The 27,302-nt window shown below is 50.0% G+C and overlaps 11 protein-coding genes and 1 non-coding gene across 12 annotated transcripts; 7 read left to right on the plus strand and 5 right to left on the minus strand.

The window, feature by feature from the left end:
* Positions 1–601: 601 nt before the first annotated feature.
* BABINDRAFT_40951 (uncharacterized protein) lies at positions 602–2,818 on the minus strand (the record flags this gene model as incomplete). Its single annotated transcript, XM_019131999.1, has 1 exon — positions 602–2,818. The coding sequence occupies one exon, from the start codon at positions 2,816–2,818 to the stop codon at positions 602–604; it is 2,217 nt and encodes a 738-aa protein (XP_018982934.1).
* Positions 2,819–3,624: 806 nt separating this feature from the next.
* On the minus strand, positions 3,625–6,714 carry BABINDRAFT_163334 (uncharacterized protein). The gene has a single exon (XM_019129848.1). It carries the CDS (start codon positions 6,405–6,407, stop codon positions 3,780–3,782), a length of 2,628 nt encoding a protein of 875 aa, XP_018982935.1. The 5' UTR covers positions 6,408–6,714; the 3' UTR covers positions 3,625–3,779.
* A 2,073-nt stretch (positions 6,715–8,787) lies between these two features.
* On the plus strand, positions 8,788–10,998 carry DED1 (DEAD-box ATP-dependent RNA helicase). Its single transcript, XM_019129849.1, has one exon. The coding sequence runs from the start codon at positions 8,830–8,832 to the stop codon at positions 10,723–10,725; it is 1,896 nt and encodes a 631-aa protein (XP_018982936.1). The 5' UTR covers positions 8,788–8,829; the 3' UTR covers positions 10,726–10,998.
* A 994-nt stretch (positions 10,999–11,992) lies between these two features.
* Positions 11,993–13,276, plus strand: BABINDRAFT_172693 (oxysterol-binding protein; the record flags this gene model as incomplete). Its single annotated transcript, XM_019130905.1, has 1 exon — positions 11,993–13,276. One exon carries the CDS (start codon positions 11,993–11,995, stop codon positions 13,274–13,276), a length of 1,284 nt encoding a protein of 427 aa, XP_018982937.1.
* Positions 13,277–13,837: 561 nt separating this feature from the next.
* NIT2 (putative hydrolase) lies at positions 13,838–14,981 on the plus strand. Its single transcript, XM_019129850.1, has one exon. The coding sequence runs from the start codon at positions 13,951–13,953 to the stop codon at positions 14,833–14,835; it is 885 nt and encodes a 294-aa protein (XP_018982938.1). The 5' UTR covers positions 13,838–13,950; the 3' UTR covers positions 14,836–14,981.
* Positions 14,982–15,245: 264 nt separating this feature from the next.
* BABINDRAFT_t326 lies at positions 15,246–15,328 on the plus strand. The gene has a single exon. It is a non-coding gene; the product is annotated as a tRNA-Lys (tRNA).
* Positions 15,329–15,429: 101 nt separating this feature from the next.
* Positions 15,430–17,035, plus strand: BABINDRAFT_163338 (uncharacterized protein). The gene has a single exon (XM_019129851.1). It carries the CDS (start codon positions 15,649–15,651, stop codon positions 16,813–16,815), a length of 1,167 nt encoding a protein of 388 aa, XP_018982939.1. The 5' UTR covers positions 15,430–15,648; the 3' UTR covers positions 16,816–17,035.
* Positions 17,025–18,561, minus strand: BABINDRAFT_54011 (amidase; the record flags this gene model as incomplete). The annotated part of the gene is made up of 1 exon (XM_019132205.1): positions 17,025–18,561. One exon carries the CDS (start codon positions 18,559–18,561, stop codon positions 17,458–17,460), a length of 1,104 nt encoding a protein of 367 aa, XP_018982940.1. The 3' UTR covers positions 17,025–17,457.
* Positions 18,562–18,856: 295 nt separating this feature from the next.
* PRP39 (Prp39p) lies at positions 18,857–20,743 on the plus strand (the record flags this gene model as incomplete). Its single annotated transcript, XM_019131300.1, has 3 exons — positions 18,857–20,093; positions 20,154–20,469; positions 20,515–20,743. Coding segments are annotated over 3 exons (1,782 nt in total), but the record flags the coding sequence as incomplete, so codon positions are not given.
* A 199-nt stretch (positions 20,744–20,942) lies between these two features.
* On the minus strand, positions 20,943–22,622 carry RAD7 (UV-damaged DNA-binding protein; the record flags this gene model as incomplete). The annotated part of the gene is made up of 1 exon (XM_019130906.1): positions 20,943–22,622. The coding sequence occupies one exon, from the start codon at positions 22,620–22,622 to the stop codon at positions 20,943–20,945; it is 1,680 nt and encodes a 559-aa protein (XP_018982942.1).
* A 410-nt stretch (positions 22,623–23,032) lies between these two features.
* Positions 23,033–24,342, plus strand: RAD23 (Rad23p; the record flags this gene model as incomplete). The annotated part of the gene is made up of 2 exons (XM_019130620.1): positions 23,033–23,098; positions 23,383–24,342. 2 exons carry the CDS (start codon positions 23,033–23,035, stop codon positions 24,340–24,342), a joined length of 1,026 nt encoding a protein of 341 aa, XP_018982943.1.
* Positions 24,343–25,016: 674 nt separating this feature from the next.
* On the minus strand, positions 25,017–26,891 carry BABINDRAFT_22396 (uncharacterized protein; the record flags this gene model as incomplete). The annotated part of the gene is made up of 2 exons (XM_019131284.1): positions 25,017–25,649; positions 25,764–26,891. Coding segments are annotated over 2 exons (1,761 nt in total), but the record flags the coding sequence as incomplete, so codon positions are not given.
* Between the last annotated feature and the right edge of the window lie 411 nt (positions 26,892–27,302).

Genomic DNA, 27,302 nt, shown 5'->3' on the forward strand with positions numbered 1-27,302 from the left:
AAGTAGAGTTTACGTGGTAAAGTTACATTGGCCTAGATGAGGTACTCTTTTTACTTTATTGCTATATGCATATGCATTGAGGAGTTTGGTTGAGTATGAATCTAAAACCATTCACTTGATATACCACAGTCGATTTGTATGTAGCTGTGGACCGTGGCCCGAGGTTCCCGAGCTATATCTTACCCGTAACACGAGGTTCGAGAGGGCTTCTCCAATAATGCTCTCAATTTACCCAGTTACTCTACATCAGCTAGACCGGGTGTTTAGTGCAAGTATATGATAAACCCACCGCAAAAAAAAACAAAGATTATAAACGACCAACGTCATGACAGCACTCTTTTATCGTAGAGTATGGAAGCTCAAGGGCGCAAAAGCCAGTGAGATAGAAAAAACATAGAAAATAAGGAAAAAAAAGGGGGGGGGGGATGCTAGCGTCTGATGGCCATACCAAGACCAGGGCCAGTATGGATCAAGAGAGGTTAAACTCTGGGTATCCAAGCCAAGCCGAGGGACGAGTCGAGAATTTAGTTAAATCAGGAATTCAATTTAAATTAGAAAGTCAGCTTGAGGCACCCGGAACACCAGCAAGAAACACCACTCACTAGTTCTTCAACTCAGTGATTTCATCGTACGTCGCGTTCAACCCAATCACGTTCAAAAACAAGTTCAAGTTGAGAATGGTACGCGCACCCGCGTCGCCGCCCTGGGCCTTGGCCTTGCTCATGGACCCGAAGATCTCGTCCCTGATCTCATCGACCAAAATTCTCTGATGGTTCAACTTACCCGAGAGCGCAAGCGACGCGAGGAACTGCCAGGTGTAAGAATCATCTTCAAAGACTGGCTCGCCATCAACTGTGACCGCTGGCGGGAAGATCCATGCGAGGCGAGATTCAAGACACCCAAACAAATCATCATACACAGACGACCACATCGCAAGATCGGTGGCAGAGATCTTGAACTCTTGCTTGATGAGCTCCGCACGCGAGATCAACAAGGTGATGAGCGCGAGCCCGAGACGGGTGGTTGACACAAACGCCACGTTGTTGCTGCTGACCAAGATCGCAAGAAGCCCGACGATTTCGCTGAACTTAGCCTCGGAAAGGAACACAAGCAACACTTTCATCGCGGTCACCTGGAACAACTCGATGTGCGTGAGCACGTCGCGCGGCACCCGCGCATCCGCGTATGCGCGGTACGAGCCGCGCGCAACCACCTGCACGTGCTGCAAGTTCGCGAAAAGAAGCGTCACCACGGTTAAGCGCTGCTCACGCGACAACAACGGGAAGATGCGCGGGAACATTTTCAACCCCTTCTCATACGAAAGCATCTCAATAAATGGGTTCACCTGGTAGCTTTGGTCGAGCACGTGCATCGACGCCCACAAGTCGTCGCTCACGGCAGGCTTACCCTCGCGGTGTGCGCCCTCAAGCGCCAAGATGTTCGCGATGACGCGCTCCAACGCCCCGAGCACGAAGCGACGCGACACAGGTTTCAACGTGCCGGATGCGTCCGTGCGCTTTGGCGTGGCCACCTGCGTGATCTCAAGCTGTTGGCGCGGCTTCTGTCCGTTACCGATCGAGATCTTGCCGAGTGCACCCTCGCGCGCAAACTGCGTCAACTTCGGGCGCTCGCGTGCGACTGTCACCGCCTTCTGCACCTGCTGTTGCATCCGCTGCAACGCCACGTCCGCACGCTTGTACTTGCCGCCGAGACGGTGACCGGAGTGCTCAAGATACGCCTGTGCGATCAGGTTGAGCGGCTGGTTGTTGTACACGCGTCTGAGCGCCTTGTAGATCTGGAAGTAGAAGTCCTCGTTGTACGGGTCGTCTGTGACGATCTGGGAGAGCTGGAAGCGCGTGACAAAGTCCTTATCGCGGGGATTCATGATCCCGGAGTACTTCATGATGCGCTGGACTTTTTGGGAGCGGGCGACAAGGCGGGATTGCTCCTCTGGGGATAAGTCGGGGTGAGCGTACTCGTGAGCATGCGAGTGGGCATGCGAGTGGTCATGCGAGTGGTTATTCTCGTGCTCCTCGTGTTCATCCGTGCGCGCATGCTCGTGCCCTTCGAGTTCATCCACTCCCTCGTGCTCATGCCCTCGCGGGTATCCGGCCTTATCACCCAACACCGGGAACTGCGAGAGGTCTGGCTTGACCTTCTCGATTTCCTGAGACTGCGGCTGAGACTGCGGCTGGGCTTGGACTTGGACCTGAGGCTGGACCTGGGCCTGAGGCTGGACCTGGGCCTGAACCTGAGGCTGGACCTGAACCTGAACCTGAGGCTGAACTTGCTGCGGTTGGGCCTGTGGTGGCCCCTGGAAGAATCCTGGGTGCTGGAATTGCGGCGCAAAGCCAGGCGGGAAGTTCATCCCTGGCGGAAAGTACCCTGGCGGCGGCGGAAACATGTTCGGGTTGAAGTTCGGTGGAAAGTTCTGCTGAAACTGTGGCGCCATCTGTGCCTCAATTTCCTCAAGCGACAAGAACTTCTTGTCTTGCTGAGGCTGCTGGAACTGCTGGAACTGCGGGAACGGCTGCGGTGGTGGATGGAACTGTGGTTCCCCGCCCCACAAGGAGGCCATTGGCTGCAAGTCGTCACCGCGAGCGCCCTCGCCTGGCCGTCCGCCTCTGGCCTGGGGCTCGGCGGCAGCCTGCGCGTAGCTCACGTTTGGATTCGCCTGGGCAAAGCTGAACTCCTTCTGGCTCTCACCGAAGGTTTCGTCATTGAGTGCATCGGTATTGCGTTCTCCTAACCCATCGTACGTCTCTTCAAAGTCATACTCTTCGGTCGGGCGCGTAGCGTCAAACCCAAAGAAAGACATGTTATAGTGAGGATGGATGGATGGGAGTGCTTGGAGCTAGGGATGCTTATCTTAAGGCGAGCGATTTTTCTGACGACCCGTGGACGAGATCCAAATTAGACGGAGTGTTCGCGACCATTCAAGTATGTTGCTAAACAGCTGAGATGACAAATAGAGAGGATTAATTTAATCTACTCATATAATTTAATCCATTATATGGAATAATACTATAAATATAATCCTAATTCACCAGTAATCACAAAATCTACGAAGCTGTGAAGGTACATTAACATTTACCTGTGAGCAAAGTGCGTTTATTGACATGCAGTCCACGTCACGACGAGCCCTGAGACAGACTTGCGAGGCATTGCAACTTGTAGAGCATATAAAGGTTCCACATTGCTTCAAATATGGATAATTAGTCGTATAAAATTTCATACTATGATATTTCAGCCTCTTTCCATTAGAGCCGCGTTCATTACCACCATTTTGCAGCTTGGACCCCGCATAGTGTTATTGGACATGCATCTCATCACATGATCAATGTACCTATCCCGATGTATGTACAACCCCCACTCCCTGGACATACTTCCGATTCTTCGTGCACCTTCGCCATTTGTCTAAGGCACGTTAGCTGTGCCTGTCCCTATGAGTATTGTCCGGCGTAAGGTCTCTGTCAGGTGGACATTTCCAAAACCAAAGTGAGGCTAGGCCTAAAAGTAGGACAAGCTTTCTGCCGCTAAAATTCTGGTAGTTACTAGAACCCTGCTGTCATCTACAGCAATGGCCAAAGTTAGCATTATTTTCTTTGTTTCCTTTGGGAGCATGTAACTAGGCAGAAGCAAAAGTTTATAAAATTCCATTATCCAAATGAAGCACACTTCATTAATCTAACCTTGTACATCTAAAGTAGGGTAAAAATCTCAAAATATATATATATATATCAAATTACTGATTGTTTAAATCAATTTGTAGCATGTGTCTAACGAACGTAGTGGTTGTTCAAGCGCTGAATTTCAAGACACAAAATGTGCCAGTCCACCTCGCGTAACAATCCTCCCCCTCCCTTTACCGCTAATTCCTCTTCGTACTTGAGCAACTCGTAGCAGAATCGGAGGTTGGGCTGGATGATCAAGTTCAAGCGACGGACTCGCACAAAACAGTAGGCTCGGATCAAGCTGATACCCAACATCTTCATCACCATGGCGATGACAATCGTGGCAGAGCGAGAAACCCCCACCTGGCAGTGGACCAAGGTCCGATACTCTTGCAACTCGCAGAGCTCTGTGAGCGTACTGAGCAAGGGTGTGATCGAGCTTGTCCCGTCGTCTGTGATGCTAGGGATGTAGACCACCTCACGGAGCCGCGGAACCTCCCTGAGAGGGTTACGGATGATGTAAATCTTGTGCTTTCCAAAGTAGCACACCGAGGTGTTAGGAGACGCGGAAACGGCACCCAGAGGCAACCAACCGGGCTTTTCACCGAGCGAGATGATCCTTTCCAAGCCCAAGTTTTCTACCAAATACCTCGATGACGCGTGGCGACAATTACCTAGAAGGAGCCTTCCCGGAAGGATGGTCGAGGGTAAGTTGCAGTCAGGGTTTCTGGTGGAAAACCAGTCGTTGTTGATATCGGTTTGGGGTGTGAACTCGTCACCATCTTCCCGGCTTTCGTCTTCCTCTCTGATTTCACATAATCCGGAGACGGAGGAGTACCTGCGTCTTGGTTGGGTCTTGCCAGTCAAAAAGTACGGCTTGTATACATTATTGTACCAGTGGCGGGTTATCTGATGACTGAGTGAGGTCACCATGAGTTGGTCAAATTCAGAGGACCTTCTGTTGGCTTCCTTAGCCGAGTTATAGAGGAGACACGGCTCCAAGTAGCTCAACAACTCAAAATCCGCGGGGAAAAGCCAGAGGTCCCGCTGGTACAACTTATGGAAGTTCAAGACGGCACGCGAAAGCGAAACGCAGTTCACATACATCTCTAGGCAGAGCATGAGGAGGGATGTGTATGTCTTTCCGTCTTCGCAGTAGACCAACACCTTTTTGTGACTCTTGCTCAAAAAGTAGAGGAGCTTCACCGTGTTGATGATGGACAAGGCTTCTCCCAGGTCAATCTCTGAGCTCACCTTGGATCCCGAGGCGGGGAACAAGATACTAGCAGTAGAATGTGAAACCTCTCGGAACATGCATTTCAAGTCCAGCGACGTGGGAAACCGCACCTTATCCCACGTGCAGTCCACAATGACGTCAAACTGAGGACCATCACCGGGGGTTTTGTGAACCTTGGTAACTACGCTGGCCATATTGGAATTGCCTGTATACACATTCGGGTAGACTTCCCTTGCCTGGTTGATCAACCATGATTCGTACTGCTCATGGATGATGTAGTTACCTTGCCAATTGTTGAGATGCTGCGACAATGACAAGCCCTTGCTTCCAGGAATGTTAGTCTCTCCCCTGATCTCCCGTGCAATAATGGATCGTTCATCGAGGTTGCTACTAGCGGGGGCCAAGCTGGCACAATCGCAGAGGTAATCGCTCAAATAGGGACCGTTGTGATTCTCCCCAGAGGAAGGGACCCCGCATGAGAGGCGAGTAAGCTCTTCTGGGTCGTAGCTGGAAACCACATACGTGTGGTAGACATCGTTTTGCGACCGAGACACTTGGCCAGCAAGCTGGTAGAGAGGTGCCATATCGCACTTAGCAGTGGTGTAGAGGATGATGTCTGATACAGGGAGCAATAACCTGTGTTGCTGGCCGTAGTTGCGGATATTGATAGGCTTTGAGGAGGTATCAGTTACACGTACATCATTGAAACTTTCATACTCTGCAGGGCTCAAGGCGTTATCTTCCGGGGGACAATCGTTGTATTCGATGTGCTCAGATGTGGGGGTGTTTGAGGTGAAAACGTCAGTCCGGTCAGTTTGCTTCGGCACTAGAAGGTCGCCGATGCTGAGGGAGCTGCGGAGATACTTTCCGGCTGGCTTCTGGCCCAATGCTTCGTCGCAGTTCACAATCATCAAGTACCGGACCCCAACCGGGGGTTTAGCAGCATCGTTTTCCATCGCAATCCCTAGAAACTCCACCTGGTTGGAGGATATAGCGCCGTGCAAGTAGGGGAACATCGTTCCCAGGTCGGGAAGCCGGGAATTTGTGAACCAGTCATGCAAGACGTCGTGCAAATCGGACATGTATTCGATCTGGTAAACTGGTTTGGCATCCGTACCAATTCTCCGTAGCTTGTTGCGTTCTCTAAGCCTGTTGAGGTGTGTAGGGTGGAATTCGATGTTATCTGTGCCGAGGTCAAGGTGGAACGGTAAAAAGTCACCATCCCGAGAAGGGCTGCCACACTCCGAGCCATCCGGTGTGCAGTTCTCCAACGGTGTTACAGAGGCAACTGACGATGTGTTTCCTTCATCGAAGATGTTTACAAAAGAGGAGGTGGACTTGGCTGAGCCTGTAGGGCTGGCTCTCAGAGTGCGTGGGTACAGAAAGTAATCTCTCTCCTTGCTGGTGAAGTGGTTAGCTCGGATACGTAGCTTGTCAAATGATTTCTCGAGCTTGAAAAGGGGAAGCGAAGGATCTTTGTGGCTATCTTCAGACATGGTCTTAGTATAGGTATTAATGGTATAAATACAGGTTGAATGATGTAGATATATGTAAAACTGTACGTCTCTGTGCAGATACCAGCAGTTATATACTTGTTGGTAGAATATACACACACTAGGAGGTAAATTATCCAGGGTGTAGCCTTTGAATGATCCTTCAACCCTTCCGTCACATTCAATTGTGTAGAGACGCATGTGAAAGATGTTGCGTGCCAGACGCTCTAGACCTCCGTCCCACAAAAATTGCATAAATGTTACGCTGTATCCAGGTGGAGATACGCGTACAGCGTTCCCCAAAACTCGGAGTACCTTTGTAGCGCATGCCGAAGTGAATAGAGCCTTGGAGATAAGTTTGCAACTTGCATAATAAGCATAAATCCGCGCTCGCCGCTCGATAGTGGCGCCAAGTCTGGTACGAATGCCGTCTAGCCTCATGCGTGCATGAGTATGCGCAATCTCCCACAGTCTATAAACGCCCATGCAGATAGTGATTTCACGTGGAGCCCTGTTTTGCGCAGTTTATCTCGTGCATGTGCAAGGCTCCGCCAATCCGAACGCATTTCATATACACCATATCGGCATAAAAGTGTGAACGTTTACGGTTTAAATCCAATAGACAACCGTGGCTACCCACTAAAAAGAAGGGCCAGGAACATGCCCTAACTATTTCTGTGGAGAGGGTGCATTTTAAGTGGACTTAAAAAGGGGATGCATGTCAGGCCGACCCTAAGAAGCTGTTCGACTACGCTCGGAAGACCTGTTAGCCGAGGCATTTTAGACGGATAAGGCATCCCAATTAGGAGTAAATTGAGACGTTGAAGATGGACACACGTGCGAGGTAATACACGGGCTTGGAAGCAGGCGGCTTCAAGAGATTGTCCGTTTAAAAAGGTAATAAAGTGCTGTAACCAGTTACCGTAAACTCTATGCCATTGAAGGTTATCCGAAAGCCGTACGAGTTATCACCAGGTTTGCTATTACCAGGATCACATGGTTTAAACGGAAAGGTTGAAGGACTGGAAAAGACCTAATAAGGATTTAATCAACCCTGGCGCCCTAATTTCTTTTTTAATATAGACAAAAAAGTATGTATAAAAACAGGATAGGCTATAGAGTTTAATTAAATCCCTAATGCTCCCATCCTCAGAAATAAACCTTCATAGGGACAGTTAGCAGAGTGTTAAGTGCAGGTATACATACTCGTCAAGCTAACCGTCATTATAAATGGGTTTGCACCACCCGTCTATCCACCTGTAGAGGTTACCAGAATTAGGGCTCATTTTTCCATATGATTCGGTCTGGCTGTCCTCTTTGTTCGGGGTTTGTGGAAGTGGTGAATCTATGCATATACGAGTGTGAGCATAGGGAAGACAGACAGTTCGTTACGTGCGGCTAACATAGTTTCAACGATACGCGCTCGACAAACTAAGTTGACATGGAGTTGCAACTATATCGTACAGCTGCGCAGATCACACAGTGGCTTCAGATTTAGATACGCCAATCTCTTTAATTATGCCCCGAAAGGGCGCGTGCCCCATAGTATAAATCACTCTTAAACGATTTTGGCTTTAAGAACTCTCATCCAAGTGAATAGTCACCTAAGGAAAAAAGCGCGAACGCCAAGACAAAAAATATCGGAAAACCCCAGGTATCAGTATATACATTTCGACAAGGCTAACAAAGGTCTGTTTCCTACTTTAGCAATGCTTAAGTTTCAAGTAGCACCAAGCATAGACATTAACCTTACCCTGCTCCCAGGTTACTGGAATAAGCTTTCTCTGAGACATGAGTAAGCGCTGGTAGGAAACATAGCAGATTATGGAGCCATAGGAGAAGGATATAGTATTGTAAATAAGCTTTCGTCGTTGCAGTTACGAGGCTGGAAGAATAAAAAGATAGTGAACTCATAGTCCTTATCGGAGATCTTCCTTTCTACGTTCATTTAAGTGTATTGACAAATTTTGCCTGAAGCAGCATATGCCCTGTACGGACCAGAGTGAATCAGTGTCACTAAAATACGACACTTGTGCCTCATCCCTCTGATCAGCCGGCTAGAATATACTTTACAATTGGAGAGCTTTTTGGTTTGACTCCGTCACGACCGTATCTGGTTATTGCCGTATTAAGAAATACAGTTTTCGAACCGATTTCTCTGTCACGTGCCAATGCACCATGATGTCTTTTTTAGCATTCGCCACTGATCTAGGCGCTACACGTCGTTTTCTCGCCCGTTTCTTTTTCGCCGTCTTCGAGAACGAAAAATTTTCCAGCGCGCGAAAAAGAAACCAAATTCTTTCCCAGCGCGAAGTGCTTTGTGGCGTCTAATCAAAAAGAGCTCTCTTTGCGGTTTATATCCCCCTTTCTTCTTTCTCTTCCCAAGCGATATTTTTTTTACTCCCATTAATTAATACTCTACAATATGTCTGACCTTTCCGCAGAAATGAACAACCTCAACCTCAACGGTGGGGCCCCGCGTTCCTCCTACGTTCCTCCCCACCAGAGAAACAGCAACAGAGCTCCAAGACAGTTTGAGCAGCAGTCCTTCCAGGGCGGCTACCAGTCTGAAGGTGGCTTCAACGGTGGCTACCAGCGCGGTGGCGACTCCTTCCGTGGCTCCCGCGGTGGTGCCCGTGGCGGGTTTGGCGGCTCCCGTGGCGGCTCCCGTGGCGGGTTTGGCGGCGGCAGAGGGTACGGCCCAAGAGCCGGCGAAGGGAAGTGGGAAGACGGTAAGCATGTCCCAGGTGCGGCCTCTGAAAAGTTGGAGTTGGAGTTGTTCGGTGTTGCCGAAGATCCGACTTTCCAGTCTTCCGGTATCAACTTTGACAACTACGACGACATTCCGGTCGAAGCCACTGGTGACAACGTTCCAGAGCCAATTACCGCCTTCACCTCCCCACCTTTGGAGGCCTTGTTGGTTGAAAACATCAAATTATCCAGATTCACTAAGCCAACGCCAGTGCAGAAGTACTCCGTTCCTATTGTGGCTGGCGGTAGAGATTTGATGGCCTGTGCCCAGACCGGTTCTGGTAAGACCGGCGGTTTCCTTTTCCCAGTCTTGTCTCAGTCCTACCTCAACGGTCCAGCTCCAGCTACGGAGAGCAGAACCGCCTTCGACAAGAAAAAGGCCTTCCCAACCGCCTTGGTTTTGGCCCCAACCAGAGAGTTGGTTTCTCAGATCTTTGAGGAAGCCAAAAAGTTCTCCTACAGATCCTGGGTCAGACCGTGTGTCGTCTATGGTGGTGCCGACATCGGTACCCAAATTAGAAACATGGACAGAGGCTGCGACTTGTTGGTTGCCACCCCGGGCCGTCTTAACGACTTGTTGGAAAGAGGCCGTGTCTCTTTGCAAAACATCAAGTACTTGGTGTTGGACGAAGCTGACAGAATGTTGGACATGGGTTTCGAGCCTCAAATCAGAAGCATCGTCCAGCAGACCGACATGCCAGGCGTTAACAACCGTCAAACCCTCATGTTCTCCGCCACCTTCCCTAAGGACATCCAGATGTTGGCTCGTGACTTTTTGAAGGACTACATCTTCTTGTCCGTCGGTCGTGTCGGTTCCACCTCTGAGAACATTACCCAGAAGGTTATCTACGTCGAAGACGAGGACAAGAGATCCACCTTGTTGGATATCTTGTCGGCTGCTGATGCCGAGTTGACCTTGGTCTTTGTGGAAACCAAGAGAATGGCTGACGCCTTGTCTGACTACCTTTACAACCAGGGCTTCCCAGCCACCTCTATCCACGGTGACAGAACCCAGCAGGAGAGAGAGCGCGCCTTGGAGCAGTTCAAGAGCGGACGCGCTCCAATCTTGGTTGCCACTGCTGTCGCTGCCAGAGGTTTGGATATTCCAAACGTCAAGCACGTCGTGAACTACGATTTGCCAACCGACATCGACGACTACGTTCACCGTATTGGTCGTACCGGTCGTGCTGGTAACGTTGGTATTGCCACTGCTTTCTTCAACAGAGGTAACAAGAACGTTGTCAGAGAGTTGACCGACATCTTGACCGAAGCCAACCAGGAAATCCCAGACTTCTTGCACACCATCTCCAGAGAATCCTCTTACGGTGGTGGCAGAGGTGGCCGTCGTGGCGGTTCTTCCTCCAGAGGCAGCCAGAACAGAGACTTCCGTAAGCAGAGTGGTGGCTTCGGCGGCTCCTCCAACGGTGGCTCTTTCGGTGGCCAATCTTCCTTCGGTGGCTACAACGGTGGCTCTGGTAGTGCCTACAACGCTCCACGTGCCAGCACTGGTTCCGCTGCCGGTTACTCCTCCTACGGTAACCCATCTGCTGCCTCCAACTCCTGGTGGTAAGCTCCGCCTTTTTCCACCTCCGTTTTTTTCACCTCCGGTTTTTTTCACCGTTTTTCTCATCTTACACATACACAACATACACTTACTGTCACATCATCATGTTTTTTGTTTTATACTCACGCGCATGAGTTCATTTCTATATTCGGGCTTTTTGAAAGGGAATTCTTCTTAATTTTTTTTATGTTTACGATAGAACATGGGGAAAATTTATTATTCGGCTGTTTTTTTTTCTTGTTTTTGGCTTTATTTCGTTTCAAAAATAAAGTAATATAGAATCTTTGGGATGGTATCGGTGTTTGTCTTTTATCTTTTTTTTTTCTTTCGACTGTTGTCTACTATTATATATTATCACTATCAAATCGTAGAATGTTTAGATAGGGAAGGGGAGCATTTGGGTTCTGGGGGACTGCATTACGGTGATTTAGAGCGCAGCTTGGGAAGGCGGGCACAACAAGTTATCCAAGGGTCCCAATTGAGATTTCAAGGGTTTAACTCATTCCCACAGCGTGTCAGCATTTGGACCCAAGCGAAAATTCTAGCACACGTTTCTCTTGCACATGCACGTTGTAGGAGCCGATAGGCATGCCCTTTTTTTAGCACGTACACGGTACGCTAATTGGTTCGTATGACTGAGTCGGTTGTTCCTGTTTAGTTTTTTTTATGCGTAGGCTTGATGATAATTAACCGATCCTCCCCGAATCTTCACACCTATTTGTAACAATGTCTGAATTATTCTTGCTTGTTAGGTACAAAGACACAGCTAACTCCGATATTTCCTTTCAAAACTCTGACTTGGCTACCTTCCTTTTAGTAGCTTCACTGATAGTACCGTAGAACACGCTCGATCTATACGTCATGATGCCTACGCCATGTTTGAGCCATGGCTTGCTCGTCTCCACCAGCTCGGCTCTCCCGGCTGCCCGTGTTCCTGATCACGTGCTGCTTCCAGTGAACCACGATCCCGTATCTAGAGTACGAGACACGAGCACTGCGGAAGTGGCGAGCACTAAACGAATAGATTAACAATACCTAGTCTACCGGGTATATCCTCAAAAGCCGATCCTTGTCTCAGCCCCCCATTCTAATACGCCTTATCTTTAATGACTGCCTAGCTCGTCCCACCCGTTCTCCCCCCGTTGTGCGGAGCACGACCTCTAAACGACGAATGTGGCCACCGGCGTTGCGATATCAAAACCACCACCCCTCTACGTTCTTCCCTACATCCTCTGCGCTTATTGCTATTGCACACACCTTTGCCGATAAATCAATGTCTGTTGCTGCTAATTCCACGTCGTGGACGTCCTTTGTCAAGTCCATTGCCTCGTATAACGGCGACTTGTCCTCGCTCACGGCGCCGCCGTTCATTTTGCACGACGTGTCACTCACGGAGTACTCCCAGTACTGGGCCGAGCACCAGGACTTGTTGCTTGCGCCGAACTTTATCGATGCGACTGGTTTGACGTCCGACGAGTTAGAAATCAAGAGAATGGTGGCTGTCACCAAATGGTTCATCTCCACCTTAAGATCGCAGTACTGCTCGAGAAACGAGAGCAAGGGCAGTGAAAAGAAGCCGTTGAACCCGTTCCTCGGGGAGGTTTTCATCGGAAAGTGGACTGACTCTTCCGAGGATGCCTCTTTCGGTGAATCTGTTTTGTTGTCCGAACAGGTCTCGCACCATCCGCCGGTCACGGGCTACGCAGTGGTGAACGCCAAGAACAACACCTTGTTGCAGGGATACAACGGCGTTAAGGCTTCCTTTTCTGCCACATCCTTGAATGTGAAGCAGTATGGTCATGCACTCTTGGAGTACCAGAACTTGGGTGCCGAATACCTCGTCACCTTGCCGCAGTTGCACATCGAAGGCATGTTGGTCGCCTCCCCGTTCGTGGAATTGCAGGACAAGAGCTACATTCAGGCGTCTTCTGGATACCTCACTGTGGTTGAGTTTTCTGGTAGGGGCTACCTTACTGGGAAGAAGAACTCCTTCAAGGCCAGAATTTACAAAGACAAGGCTGCTTCCGCCAACAAGAAGAATGCCTTGTTTACCATAGACGGTCAATGGTCGGGTGTTTCCACCATCAGTGAGGGATCTGAGGCCAAGAAGTCCGGTGCGTTGTTCTATAACGCTACCAAGGCCGCCCGCAACCAGTTGGTTGTCAAGCCGATCGAACAGCAGCACGACTTGGAGTCCCGCAAGGCCTGGAAGGATGTCGCGGAGGCCATTAGAGCCGGCGACTTCCAGACCATCTCCGCCACCAAGTCCAAGTTGGAGAACGCCCAGCGCGAGTTGCGCCTGGAAGAAAAGGCTAACGGTACCGTTTGGGCCAGAAGATGGTTTGCCGAGGTGGATTTGAACGACCCGGCCGTCAGACTTCCGGCGGCTGGTACCAAGGCCGACCCAGCATTGGGTTTGACCGAGTTGGCCTGCTTGTCCAAGGGGAACAATCCAAGCGGAACCGTCAAGGGCGAGAAGCACGACACGTCTGTCGAGGCGAAGCACTGGAGATTCCAACCGGCCATGTGGGAGAAGGAGGCTGAGATTAAGATCTAGTTTTTGTACGGAATATTGTCTAATTGAGAGCGCGAGAGCGCAAGAGCTAGCGAGCGTGAGTTTAGTGTAGAATGTATTATGTGGTGGAATATATAGAGAGTACTAGGGGAATAGAGAGAGAGAGAGGTTTAGATGGTAGGTATGAAGTGTATAACGGGGAGGTCGAAAGGATGGTATGGGAGAAAGAAGGGTTTGATAAGGAGTTAAGGAATGAGAAGTTGAGGGCCAATTTAAGTATAATGAAAAGAAAGAATGAAATAATATTTATTAAAATTGAGGAAAGAGAGAGCGAAGAGAAGTTGGGATAATGAAAGTGGGTTTTAATTACATACGATACTTAATTAAAAGGTACGGGTGGAATAAAAGAGGTTTGAGTCAGTGAGAGCCGTATCTACGACTTCATCCTAATGTACATTCTGTATCCTAACTGCGATATAAATATCATTAAATACTTATCCCTAAATAAACCATTTCTGAGTTCTAGCGTATACAACCATTTTTACGCATCTTCAGTTTAATTTAAAACTGACATATAGATAAGCATGATAGCTGACTAATCTCCGGGCTGTGGCTTGATCACGTGCACATATATTAATTTCAAAGGGGTATATGTGGGGTCGCAATTCCAGTGCACGTTTCTATACTTCCCCTCCCCATTATTCCAACCCGCAGCCATGGTTTTAATTGCTTGCGGCCAGCTTTGCTCTACGTCTAGTTTGGCGGAAAATGCACAAAAGGCCGTGCGATTGATCACCCGCGCCGCCGCTATGAACGCCAAGGTCCTCTTCCTCCCTGAAGCCTCGGACTACCTTGCGGTGAACGCGAAGCATTCTGTCGAGATAGTACGACTGGTACAGGATTCCCCGTTCATTCAGGGCGTCCAGAAGACGCTTCGTGAGTTGCATTCCCAGGGAAAGTCCCTCCACGTCAGTGTCGGGGTGCACGAGCCATGTGTGGGCGGGGACCGCGTGAAGAACACCTTGTTATGGATCAATGACCAAGGAGTCATCGAGCAACGGTACCAGAAGTTGCACTTGTTTGACATCAGCATCCCCAACGGGCCTATCTTGAAGGAAAGCAACTCGGTGGAGCGCGGGAACGAGATCATACCGCCATTCGACACGCCGGCAGGGAAGTTGGGGATGGGGATCTGCTACGATATTAGATTTCCCGAGCTCGCCTTGAGATTGAGATCCTTGGGGGCCCAAATTTTGACCTATCCGTCGGCCTTCACCATGAAGACTGGCGCTGCGCACTGGCACTTGTTGGCGCGTGCGCGAGCTATCGACACACAGTCGTACGTGGTGATGGCGGCGCAAGCGGGCACCCACAAGCTCGAAAGTGAGGGAAACGAGGGTCCTAAGACGGCGAGGATCTCCTACGGTCACGCATTGATCGTGGATCCATGGGGCACGGTGGTGGCGGAATGTTCCGACGTGGACGTGGGCGACGAAGACCTCTGTGTGGCGGATATCGACTTGGTAAAGTTGGAGAAGGTGAGGAAGGATATGCCTCTCTGGGAGCACCGGAGACCGGATGCGTTTGGGTACGAGGTGTGAGTTAGCGCCGGGTTGGCGGAGAGATGAATGTAAGTATTTTCCAATATTTATGCTTTGGTCACGGAAGTTCAATATACAGAGTTGGTTATCAGCGTAATTGTCTGTAAGGTCTTGTTTGTATGCTTATGAAACAACTTGGAATCGAGCAAAGGTAACCATTGCGTAAACCATATACTTTAAAACAAGTCAAACATGTCCGAAGGATAAGACCGGAACACAAAATTGGATACTGAGGAAGGGAAAGTTGTGTTATTTATATAAGAATGAAGAGGTACAACCCAACAAACGCGATGTTTCTGGCGCTGCCTCTAATTCGGGGTTACAGTAGAGTATTACTTCCAATTCGTATATAGCTTCCATCAAACAAAGCTCAGAGTGATAACGTAGAGAGAACTTCCCTCCAAGTTTATGCCTGGCTAGCTCAATCGGTAGAGCGTGTGACTCTTAGCAGTACGCGATCACAAGGTTGCGGGTTCGACCCCCGCGTCGGGTTCTTTTTCCATCTCAATATGACGTCATAGAGCAACTTCCCGGCATCCTCCGGCAAGCCCAAAAATACTGTTATATCAGGAATTAATGATATCGCCAACCCACCAGATATTAGCCCCTATCGAAACCAGCTTTATTTTAAATAACATGTGTAAGCCATCGTTTTGATGCCCGGCATGCGTGTTTCCGGCCCGAGGTCCTCTTGCTGCAGTTGCTGGTGGCCTGCGCCCAGGCTAATACTTCAGGCTTCTGCCCAGGCTAGTATTTCAGCCCAGGCTTTACTCTTCCATTCAACACACAACTATAGATCACACCATACGCATCATGGCCATTTCCATTAACAATCCTATTCCAAGAAGCTTGCTGAGCGAGTGCAAGAAGGTTGCCAAGATCCTCACGTCATTTATCAAGCCCAACCAGGTGCTTGGGGCAACGGAGGTGATTCCACCCGAGATCTTGCGCGAGGCGAGAGGCTTGGTGGTGTTGACTGTATTGAAGGCGGGGTTCCTCTTTTCAGGGCGGGCGGGCTCGGGCTTGATCATTGCGCGCTTGCCTGACGGCTCCTGGTCCGCCCCCTCGGCCATTGCCACTGCCGGAGCCGGGGTTGGGGGCCAGATCGGGGCGGAATTGACGGACTTTGTGTTTATCTTGAACTCTGACAACGCGGTGGAGTCTTTCGCTCAGTATGGGTCTGTGACGCTTGGTGGAAACCTCTCGGTGGCGTTGGGCCCTGTCGGGCGAAGCGCCGAGGCGGCGGCGACGGCCTCGCTTCGAAACACCAGTGCCGTGTTCTCATACTCCAAGACCAAGGGCGCCTTTGCAGGGGTCTCGTTGGAGGGCTCCGCCATTGTGGAGAGACGTGATGCCAACAGCAAGTTTTACGGGTCGAAGGTGAAGGCCCGGGCGATTTTGGCCGGGAGAGTCGATCCTCCGCCGGAGTGCGATGTTTTGTTTCGGGTTTTGAACTCGAAAGTGTTCAGAAGCAGAAATTTTGACGATGATTACGATGACCTTCCAACGTTTTCGGATGAGGATTCCTTCGGCAGATCCAGTACTCGTGGTTCGAGGGCCCGCCACACCAGAGGCGACGATTCGGACGACGACGTTTATGGCGACGGCAGAAGGTCCACTGGAAGGACCAGCGTGGGCGACTGGGAGGACGATGTTTATGATAGATCGTATTCCAAGGGGACGAAGAAGAAGTTGGACCGGTCGACCAAGCCGAACTTCTCGTCCACGTACTCGGACCATCCAGAAGCAGGGCAGAGATATAGTCCTTCACCCGTGGAGAGGGCTTCGCCGGCGGCGAGAACCCGCGACATGGCTGTGGCAATGTACACGTTTGACGGTGAGCAGCCCGGCGATTTGCCATTTATCAAGGGCGACACGATTGAAATCGTCAAAAAGTCCAACTCCCAGGACGATTGGTGGACTGGCCGAGCCAACGGTAAGGAGGGTATTTTCCCGGCGAATTACGTCAAGATGGCATGATAAGGCTGTTTTTTTTTGTTGATTTGATACTGTATTTGAATTATTAAATGTTGGTCTATTTTTAGGTAGAATTCGATTTTGATTTATTCTGGTGTAACCATAAAGTTCAGTTATATATGCTTCGAATGCGTGTGGTTTCACCCCGGGGTTTACCCATAAAAGGAATAGGAACATTTAGATGTATATATTCAGTGTTTAGCGGTATAAATATAGATAGGTGATGTACTTTGTTCGATTTGTAATCTACTAATCTCTTATATACAATGGGTGGAAATCTCGGATACGTATATCTTTAATGTGTAAACCGGCGACGTTAGCAGAGCTAGGTATGTATCATTGATGATTGTTATACCTCATTTAGTTATTGCATTAATCTTTTTGATATATGCTACTTCATTCAGATAGTTGCACAAAATTGGTGTATCCCTCCAAACCTTCACCACGCTATCTTGATATTCTTGAACGGCTGGAATCACACCCGCGGGTATGTCGAACATTAAGTCATGCTGGTACCATCGTAGCTGGTGCAAATGTTACCCACAGCCTGGCCATAATCTAAGACAATCCCCTCGTCTAGATTATCGTTAGGAGAACCGATATCATATCCCTGAGCATTCATGCCTTCGTGCAAACCACTCGCCCTCAAATCTCAACATCTCTGACTAGAACCCCCTCTATTCCCTGCCCCAAACTTCCCAAGACATCCACACTCTTATTTTGCACATTCAACGCTTCGAAGTCACCCTCTTTATCAGCCGTCTTTCCATTAAACTGAAAAATGGAGGACGAACCACCGTACAACACGTCGCTTTCCACACCAGATCTATTGCATAGCACCACGGTTCGCCTCTTGTGGTTGGCCATCCAGGGATAGCCCGCCTTCATCTTATGGTTCATGAATGGAAAGAAGCGCAAGGCCCAATAGTTCACGTTGGAGTAGTCCGGCTGGGCGATATCGTATGCTGATGGCTCCAAGGTATAGTCCCAGGTGCGTTGGGCTGTATGAGCAGCATCAATCACAGGAGGGTTGAGCGTCTTGTCAGCTTCCACAGGAAAGTGTTTAGCGAGTTCTAGCCCCGCACTCGCCTTCTCCGCGGCGGATAAGGCGTCGTTAACTGACGGCGACTTCCCAGATAACCACGCCATGGGACACAAGATGAGACTGGAATCGGTAGAAAACGCGTGAGAGGCAAATTCAAATTTGTTGAATGGCGCTTCAAACTTGTATGGGTTCAAATCCATGCAGATCCCGATGGTGGTCTTCACAAAGGCATCTACGCCCCCCTCCCCGGTGTACGCCTTCTTATTCAAGTTCAAGTTGAAGGTCTCAAACCCTGTAGAACTTTCCAGAGAGCCCCAGACAGAGTCAGTTTCGTATAAAAACGACTTTCTATAGTTGTACACAATAGAACCCGACGGGGAAACCAAAACGGCAGAGTTGTAGGTTTTTGACTGGAACGTTTCAGGGTACCCGATGAGCGTGAAACAATCGTATTTCCGCGAAGTATCCATAGCCCATTTCATGGACGGTGCCGGGTTCTGCACAGACAACTCCTCCAAGTATGGCGCAATGGCCGCGGGGCTCGGGAAGTTGTACCCGGTAAGCGCCAACTCGGGCAACACCACCAAGTCGGGTTTCTGAACGGCCGCAAAGGTCTTCTCAAGGAGGACCGATGCGCGGCGAGAGTTTTCCTCAAGTTTCCCTAGCAAAGGATTGAGTTGGACACTAGCGATTCTGAGCTTCATTGGGAGACAAAGAAAGGGTGGGGGGCTTTGGCCTCATGGGGATGCTGATATGGGAAGTACCCGAACTTATTGGTCGTGTTTCCACCAGTGGTCGTTCCCTGACCGATCATTATTTTTTTCCTGTACAGAAACGCGCCCAAATGGAGCTCAAATTGACATGCCATTGATAACTGTTATTGGCTCTATCATCATGTCTAGGGAATTGCTGAGAGTTACAAATGGTGCCTTGGACAAATACCCCGAGTGGCGAGTCGCAAAGCGGGCAGTGGAAGAGGAGCTAACGGACCTTGCGCGCTGGGACAAGTTGGTTGCCGCGACGGAGGATATCGCATACAACCGGTTGGATGAAGCTGAAACCAAGGATCTGGCCGTCCAGGGGGCATTCCGAGGGGTCTATATCGATTTACTAACGAGATATCCCTTGTTATACGTGTACTGGCAGAAGTACGCGGTGTTGGAGTACAAACTCAGTGGCACGGACGGCTCCATCCGCGTGTTATCACAGGCGGTGGATGCCTTTCCGCACTCACTCGACCTCTGGGTAGAGTATTTGGCCGCGCTAGTGGAAAACAAAGCGGAAGAGACGTTTATTCGAGAAATGTTCCGAAAGGCAGTGCAGTTCAACGGTCGGAATTTTTTGTCGCATCCGCTCTGGGACAAGTACATCGAGTTTGAGCACACCCGAAACCCCGCCAGCGATAACCCCTACTTGCTTGAGATCTATCTCCAGTTGGTGCGTATTCCGTTGTACCAATACGCACAGTACTACCAGAGTTTCCACGAGATCAACAAAAACTTTTCCATATCACAATTGTTTGGAGAGACGGAACTAGCAACGCTTTTGGCAAAACACGGTAAAACAGCTGAATTGACGGTCGAAGAGAGGAGCGCGCTTATTGACGACCACTTCCTAGGCGTGTTCACCACCACCCAACAGAGCGTGAGCGAGCGGTGGCCGTTTGAGGCGGAAATCAAGACACCGTTCTTCAGCCTAGAGGCCCTCAGTGACACAGAGTTGACCAACTGGCAACAATATCTTGACTTTGAGATCCAGTCGGCCTCGCCCCCAGCACAGGTCGTGGCTCTCTTTGAGCGAGCCTTGGTGCCAGCGGCTTCCTACCTGAAGCTCTGGATGAAATATATCAAGTGGCATATCGAGCACACTTCTGGCGAAACCGAAAAGATCAGGAACGTGTACTTGCGAGCATGCAACGTATTTGTTCCGTTGGACGACTTTCCCATCCGGCTCAACTACGCGGCGTTCCTCGAGATGAGCCTGGACGACAATGCCTTGAGCGCTTGTCATTTATTGTACCAAAAGCTCATCAAACTCTCGCCCCAAAACGATATTTTGGTGCGATACTTGCACTTTATCACTCGCAACTACCCGGCGCAAGCTTACTTGTTCATGAGCAAGGCCGTAGCGGCGTTCTTCCAGGAGGAGCCAGAGCTAAAGAAAACCAAAAAAGACAAATTGCTGCCAGAGTTGCTGCCGTGGTTTGACAGCTTTACCGCAATAGTCACCCTTAAAAGTGCCGTTGCCATAATCATCGTAATGGCCAACGGCTTGCTCCACGCCGTCCCTTCCAAAGTTTCCAAAACCGCGGTTAGGAAGGCCCGAACCGACGTCCGCAAGCTCTTTGAGAAGTACTACACCCACGATACGTTAAAGTCGTCACCCCAGTTCTGGCTCTACTTCTTCGACTTTGAGCTCAAGTGCAAACACGTATCAAACCTATCTCAGATTGTCTTCTTTGCTAAGAACGAAACTATGTTACCAAAGATAGTGATTGACGATATGCTCACGGAGTACAGGGCCTTTTTGTTGAAGCATGATCCCGGCAACCGGGAGATTATCTTTCTGAATGCCGACTCCGTAAACTCGCTCTTTGTGAACAAATCGCTCCGGTCGCGTTTGGGCGTTGGCTTGGAAGCCTCGAGAGCCCCGTCCAGTGCCGGCTCCGCCTTCTCTCCGCCTTCCCTGGGTGTGCTATCTGATGCTAAGAAAGAAGACGAACTAAACCTGATGGTTTTGAAGCAGAACGGCCATCCTGGTATCACCATTGACCAGAAACCTACAGTCACCAATAAGTTACCGTGGGAGGAATTTGCCTCTGGTGTGCGTGAGTTGCCGACGTTCAGAAACGTAGAGAAGGCTTCTCTTCCGATTCAATACCCTGTCACTGAGTAGGCAAAAACTAGATAGGTTGTTGTAAGTAAGTTATGAGAAAAAAATAGAGCATCAGATGTATATTGCTGTTTGGAACACCAATTTATGCGTAGTATACCTCAAATATCGCATTTATGGTAATACTTGCGACTACATACGTTTTTTTATATATAAAGCTTGTGCACAATACTGCACCTTTAGCTACTGAGCCTCAGATGGTGTCGCTTTGGCGGCCGATAAGCTTGAGTCCTTCCCTGATTCTGGTCTTGCGGGTTACGCGATTGTTCCCATACACCTCCAAAAGAGCCAACTTCGGACAGGTGTTGCCGATAATCTCAACCACCAGGTCATCGACAGACCGCACAAACCCAATATCAAGATGGGTCAACAACGGCAAGGCGGTGCTGCGCAAATAGTCCTCGAAGAACAGCTTTTCAGTGCCATAGACCGAATTGACATTGAGCTCAACCAAGGTTTTTCCCGAGTGGTTGAGGAGAAATACAAGCCCCGCACTGGTCAAGTTGACACACTTCTGGAGGTTTACGCTGAGAAGACCTGGGTTGGCATCCCATTGCTCGAACAACGCAATCATTCCCTCGTCGCTGATCTGATCCAAGAACTTGAGCGAAAGGCTCTTAAGGTTCGGGGCAAAGACCCGCAACCCCTCAGTCAAGAAACGGTCGGTTAAGGCGGTGCAACAGTCGAGGTTCAAAAACTCAATGTGCTCGCCATTGATCGAGAGAATGTTGATGAGAAGATCGTCCGTGATGAGGTCTTCATTCTGGGGGTAGGAGATCTCCAAATGCCGGAGTTTCGTGAGATAGTGTGGAATGAGCTCATAAACTTCAGAAGAGTTGAGGCCATCGAGCCGTGTTAATGTCAACTCCTCCAAATTCGGGCAGTGCTCCAAAAGTGTGATCATGGAATCTGAAGTGAAACGGTGGGTGTTGCTGATATGGAAGCCCTTGAGTCGGCTGCCGACCGTTTCAAAGAACTCCTGCCAGGCCACATCGGAGATCAAAAATGGGCCATGGAGCGTGATATGCGTGAGCTTGCGGAGATTCGACGCAAAGTACTGCAAGTTCGCGTTGTGGAACTGGCCGCACATCGACAACGTCACTTTCTCTAACTGGGGACAGAACGCCGGGATCCGCTGGAGAGCGTCGGATGACACCTTGGAGCAGTCCCAGAACTCCAACTCTCGAAGACCCGGCTCGAGGAACAACGAAGCCGTTACATCGTTCAAGCGCCGGTTCTTCAGCAAAATCCGCGAGATCTTGCTCATATTGATGGCCCCGATGTCCCCAAGCATCTCCACCTGGTCGATGTGCTCTGAGATAAGTGAGATGCACATGTCCTGAAGCTTTGGCATGCGTGACAAGTCCTGCTTGTCCAAGAGCGCCGTCGCGAGCTTCTGCCGCTTCTTACGTGCAAGAAGCTGGTTCTTCTTGGCATTCCGTTCCTTCACCTTTGCCTTTTCGTTGCACTTCTCGCACAAGTAGCCATTCTCTACGTACCGCGAGTACACTGTAAGCGTAAAGTCCTTGTCACAGGTCACACATTGGTCCACCTCGCCAAACTTCTTCGCCACCTCGTCCGAGTTGTATTCGTCTTCGTCTTCGCTGTCAGTGTAGGCGTCTCCTCTGGCCCGGCGCTTCCGTCTGGCAGCAATCCGTATCTCCAACTCATCTTCACTCGCCTCCACTTCGTCGCTCGCTTCCCTGGTCTCTGGCTCGCTGGCAGCAGTGTCGGGCGTCTCCGCGCGCAATCTTGCAAGGTGGCGTTGTCTGATGGTCTCAGCACTGATCCCCTGTTCTTTGAGAAACTCCGTCAAGGCGGAGTTGGGGCCACTTACGCTGGAAGAGTCATTTCCTCTGGTTCGTCTCGACATGGTTGGGGAATACAGACCAGCAAAACGAGAGCCATTTTTGCCACTGATATCTAGCGATGCGGCTGTCTGCATGCAGCAGGTAAACGTTCGCGAAATAGCCTGCGAAAATAGTACCTAAGAAATACCGTCACAAAACACATAAATATCGCACGGTATTCGGGGAGTATTAACCATTCGAGACAGAATTCTACCTAAAGGGATTGTCGCAGATGGGTTTACTTCATCAAAGCCCCCATTTATGATAACCAACAGTGACGGGGAGATTGGTGATATCGCGAAAACCACGAGAGGGTAATCCCCACCTGAGCCGCACGGATCTCTAAGATCAGCAGGAGTGCCACCGAAGAAAACCCTACAACACAGATCGGGCTACGGCGGTAGTGCAACCACGGAATACTGGATCACACACCATGCAAGTTATTTTCAAGGATTTCAAGAAGGAAAAGATTCCAATCGAATTGGAATTAACGGATTCGGTATGTCAAACAGAAGGGGTCCACGCCACAAGCCGTTGTGTTACCAGTGATTGGTCAGCCACCAGCAGATTCTTGTTTGCAAACGGTTATGGCCGTTACGGATGTCGTTAATGGTTTGGATGGCAATCGTTGCAAATCTAACAGGTTGACGATTTGTCATCATCGCAGATCTAGCAAATTGAAGATTTGTCATTGTCACAAATTTAACGAGCTGAAGATTCGTCAGGTCAGTGGTGTGGGCGCCAGCCTCACAAACTCATATTAATGCTTACTAACACCTCTAGGTTCTCGCGGCGAAAGAAAAACTCGCGGCCATCAAGGAATGCGAGGCGGCACAGTTGAAGTTTGTATACTCCGGTAAGGTGCTTCAGGACGACAAAACCTTGGAGGACTCCAAGATAAAGGAGGGTGACCAGGTCATCTTCATGCTTTCCAAGGCCAAGAAGACCCCTACCCCTGCCCCACAAGCTGAGACCCCACTTGCTGTTCCGGTGGCTGCTCCGGTAGCTGCTCCGGTAGAAACCGCCGCGGAGGCCGCTCCTGCCGAGGACTTTACCGAATCCACCTTTGCCACGGGAAATTCCAGAGAAACTGCCATCCAGAACATCATGGGCATGGGTTTCGACAGACCACAGGTCGAAGCGGCCTTGAGAGCCGCTTTCAACAACCCAGACCGTGCCGTGGAGTACCTTTTGACCGGGATCCCGGAGTCTTTACAGCACAGAACCGCCCCAGAGGCGCCTGTGGCCGAGAGCACCGAGGCAGACGTGAGCATGGAAGAGACCGCTGTCTCTCCAGCTAACTCCGGCAACTTGTTTGACGCTGCTGCTGCGGCCGCCGCGGCCGAGGGCCAAACCGCCGGCGCTGGTGGGCTTGGGGCGCTTCCGTTGGAAGGCCAGATGGACGAGATCCGTGCTGCCATCCAGGAAAACCCGGAGATGTTGGCCGGGATCTTGGAGCAGATTGCCGCCTCCAACCCAGAATTGGCGGAGGTCATCCAGGCCAACCCAGAACAATTCATCAGATACCTCATGGAGCACGGCTTGGGCGAGGAGGGTGAGGGCGACTTTGGCGATGCTGAGGGCCAGGTTCAGATTGAGTTGTCCCAGGAAGAGGCCGATGCCGTCAACAGATTGTGCGAGATGGGCTTCGAAAGGGGGCTTGTGTTGCAGATCTATGTTGCTTGCGATAAGAACGAGGAGATGGCCGCCAATATGTTGTTGAGTGAATCGTTCGACGATTAGAAAAAGGTTCTGGATTAGGGTGTTTCGTTAGGCTAAGTCCAGACGGTTGCTGCCTTTTCTGTATTTTAAGAGTATTTTGTACGTCACGTTAAGATTGGACGTTTCACCGTAGAAGATAACATTAAGTTGACCCATTAGCTTGATGAGTTAATAATTAAGTTGCCTCACTTTTGTTGCCGGGTAGTCTAGTCGGCGATACAGATCTAAGGTAACAGACCCGTTGGAATCAGGAAAAGAGTCACGATTTGCAAGAGCAGTTGTAGCGTGAGCTACATTGGGACCAGAATCCCGTGGCAACTATAAACATTTGTCTAACACTCCAAGCATTAGCAAAATATCCTTAAATATATGCACATCCTCCTTGCTGAACAAGCACAGTCTGATTAAAAGTGATAAGCTCAACCTTTCTAGAAAATTCTCTGGCCTTGAGTCAGTAACATAAGCGGTTTCAATCGACACTAGAGTTCTTGAGCCGACATGTCTACACCTTTATTCTTTACAAGCCCCCCCCCCCTCTCCCCTCCTCCACTCTAATCCAATTTCTCTTCCGGGGAAAAATAGTCATCCGTGAGAGGACTTCCGAGTTCCTCATCAGACGTTTCTAGTGCTTCAAAATCCGAAACAGAGCCCGGTGACAATGGGCTGTTCAATTGAGTGGGTTGGTTCCAGTCACCCCGGGTAGCCTCCCTACCCCTTTCGATCGCCCTTTCGATCCCAAGTCGGTGTTTGATAAAGAGGAGCTTCGGCCAGGCGCTGCGCTCGCCGCGTTCAATCATCAACTGCAACCGCTCGGGGCTGGGATCACTGAGAATATACGGAAAGTCCCCGAGATTCACCTTGGGCCACAACGTGACGGTTCCGGTAAAGTTCTGCAACCAGATGTTCGACCAGTCCTGTTTCATGAGATGGGGCAACAAGTCCAAGGATTTGATGAACTTGAGCCACTTGGTGATGTCGAGCTTGACCAAGTTTTCTAAAGCCACGCTGACAAACCCGCCACGTAAAGACGAAATCAAGTCACCCGTGGGGTCTCCCTCTCCGGTTTCTTTCCCGGGGTTTCCGTAGTTTTTGATCCGGATGCCCCGGGAAACCGGTCTCCCGACACTGCCTCTTGGGGCGTAGAAGAACAACGAGATGTGGGGATTTACCTGCGAAACGATGGAGTATTTCGCGTTAAAGTACGTGTTGAGCGATTCAATGGGGATATCCGTTCGTAAAGACCCGTCGCGCCATTTTGTGCCGAAGGAGAATGGCACAATATCCGCCTCGGGATTGAGGTTGTCTAGGTTGGCCACCGGGTTTAACGTCTTGGCCCCCTTTTCATTCCCAATGGTATCACCAAAGATTCTATTTCTCCCGGCAATTCCATTGAGATCTCCCCTTCGTTCCGGTCCAAAGCTCTCCTTTGTCATCAAAACTACCGGCTCGAGAATGCCTGGGACGGCGCTTGAGGCAAGAAGGGACGACCAGATCACGCAGTCCGGACTTGTTGTGTCATTGCACAAAATCACAGGCGAGTGGGGATCAGAGGGCACGGTGCTGATGTTCAAAATCCGTCCGGTTCGCTCGTACGCCTCTTGGAAGGTGGTTGCGCCCATGGTGAACCACGAGCATTTTCGGGCCCAATCCACGGCATCGAATCTTGCGCCGGTCTTCCACCAGCGTAGAAACCATACGCGAAACGGTTCGCCACAGGAGGTGATCTTGAGCGCCAATTCCGGGATAAGCAGCTGTCTCAATTCTTCATCGGTACGGCAGCAGGTTAAAGCGGCCACAAGACCACCGCCAGACGTTCCAGAGACGATTTTCGGCAATAAATCCGCATCTAGCAACGCCTTAACGATCCCAAAGTGCATGAATGCAAAGCACGCGCCGCCAGACAAGCAAAGTGCGGTACGGCCAAAGTTCTTAGAGTAGATCTTGAAGAGCCACCGTTTCTCGTCAGCAGACACCTCACTGCTGTCGGTAAAGTAGTCGATGGAGGTGATAACCTCGGCGTTATACTCGTGGATGATCGCCTTAGTTCCGTAGTACGTCTGCGAGTAGAGTAACGGGTTTTCCGTACCTGCAAAGTTCGACTTTAAGCAGTTTTGCAAGACAATGCTCAATTTATGGACATCCTGGGGGTTTCTGTATTTTCGCAACTGTTCGATAGTTTTCCGTATAGTGCGGTAGTCGTAGTAGTAGAAGCTCGGGATTTGTTTCCATTTGTCCAACCCGAGACATGCGTCCAACTTTTGCGCATTCTCTACCCACTCGGCGTAGGTTTTGGAGCTTCGCATGGTATTTCTGAGCCGTTTCTTCTCGCCCCGCCAGAACACCGAGTGCTCGACAAAAGCGACGTACAATCGGAGGATGAGGTAGACCAACGCGAGAAAGCCGATCCAGGTAAATGTCATGATAAGCACCGGCCAACGGAGAAAGAAGAACGATCGCGACGCCAGGAATTCGTTCAATCGGGATGGCTTTTTCTGGGGTTTTGCTTTCCGCTTCTTCAACTTGCGGTATATGGGAATCCAGTCCGAGACCGATGCAATCTTCTTGGGCTTGGAGAAGTCGCCTACAAGCGACGGATGTCGGGAGACCAGAGGCGTCTGCGGTTCTTCATAGGCTAAAGCAGTGGCAAAAGCTTCAATATGTTTATCATTGATGAAATTCCGATCAAAGTAAGGAATTTTGCCAGACATGATGCGCTGCTGGCAGTAAGGGAAAGGACGTGAGGAGAAACGTATGAGCTTGCTGCCCTTGATATAAGTCTACTCGGTAAACAACGCATATGCATCACGTGACCTATGGAACGGTTTGGAGACAGCTGCATACACGTCACGTGCTTATTATCGGAGAACAAATGGCGACACCTGACGAAAGGAACCGGTTACATTTTAAAGGTTGATAGAAAATTGCTTAAAACTATGTACGTGGTCGACCTAATCCAGGGAGCAAGACATCGTCAATCTACC

Source organism: Babjeviella inositovora (assembly GCF_001661335.1).
Source record: "Babjeviella inositovora NRRL Y-12698 unplaced genomic scaffold BABINscaffold_14, whole genome shotgun sequence".
Classification (NCBI taxonomy): domain Eukaryota; kingdom Fungi; phylum Ascomycota; class Pichiomycetes; order Serinales; genus Babjeviella; species Babjeviella inositovora.

Coding starts and splice junctions, on each gene's coding strand:
- BABINDRAFT_163334 (XM_019129848.1), bottom strand. CDS start 6,407: ATGTCTGAAGATAGCCACAAAGATCCTTCGCTTCCCCTTTTCAAGCTC.
- DED1 (XM_019129849.1), top strand. CDS start 8,830: ATGTCTGACCTTTCCGCAGAAATGAACAACCTCAACCTCAACGGTGGG.
- BABINDRAFT_163338 (XM_019129851.1), top strand. CDS start 15,649: ATGGCCATTTCCATTAACAATCCTATTCCAAGAAGCTTGCTGAGCGAG.
- NIT2 (XM_019129850.1), top strand. CDS start 13,951: ATGGTTTTAATTGCTTGCGGCCAGCTTTGCTCTACGTCTAGTTTGGCG.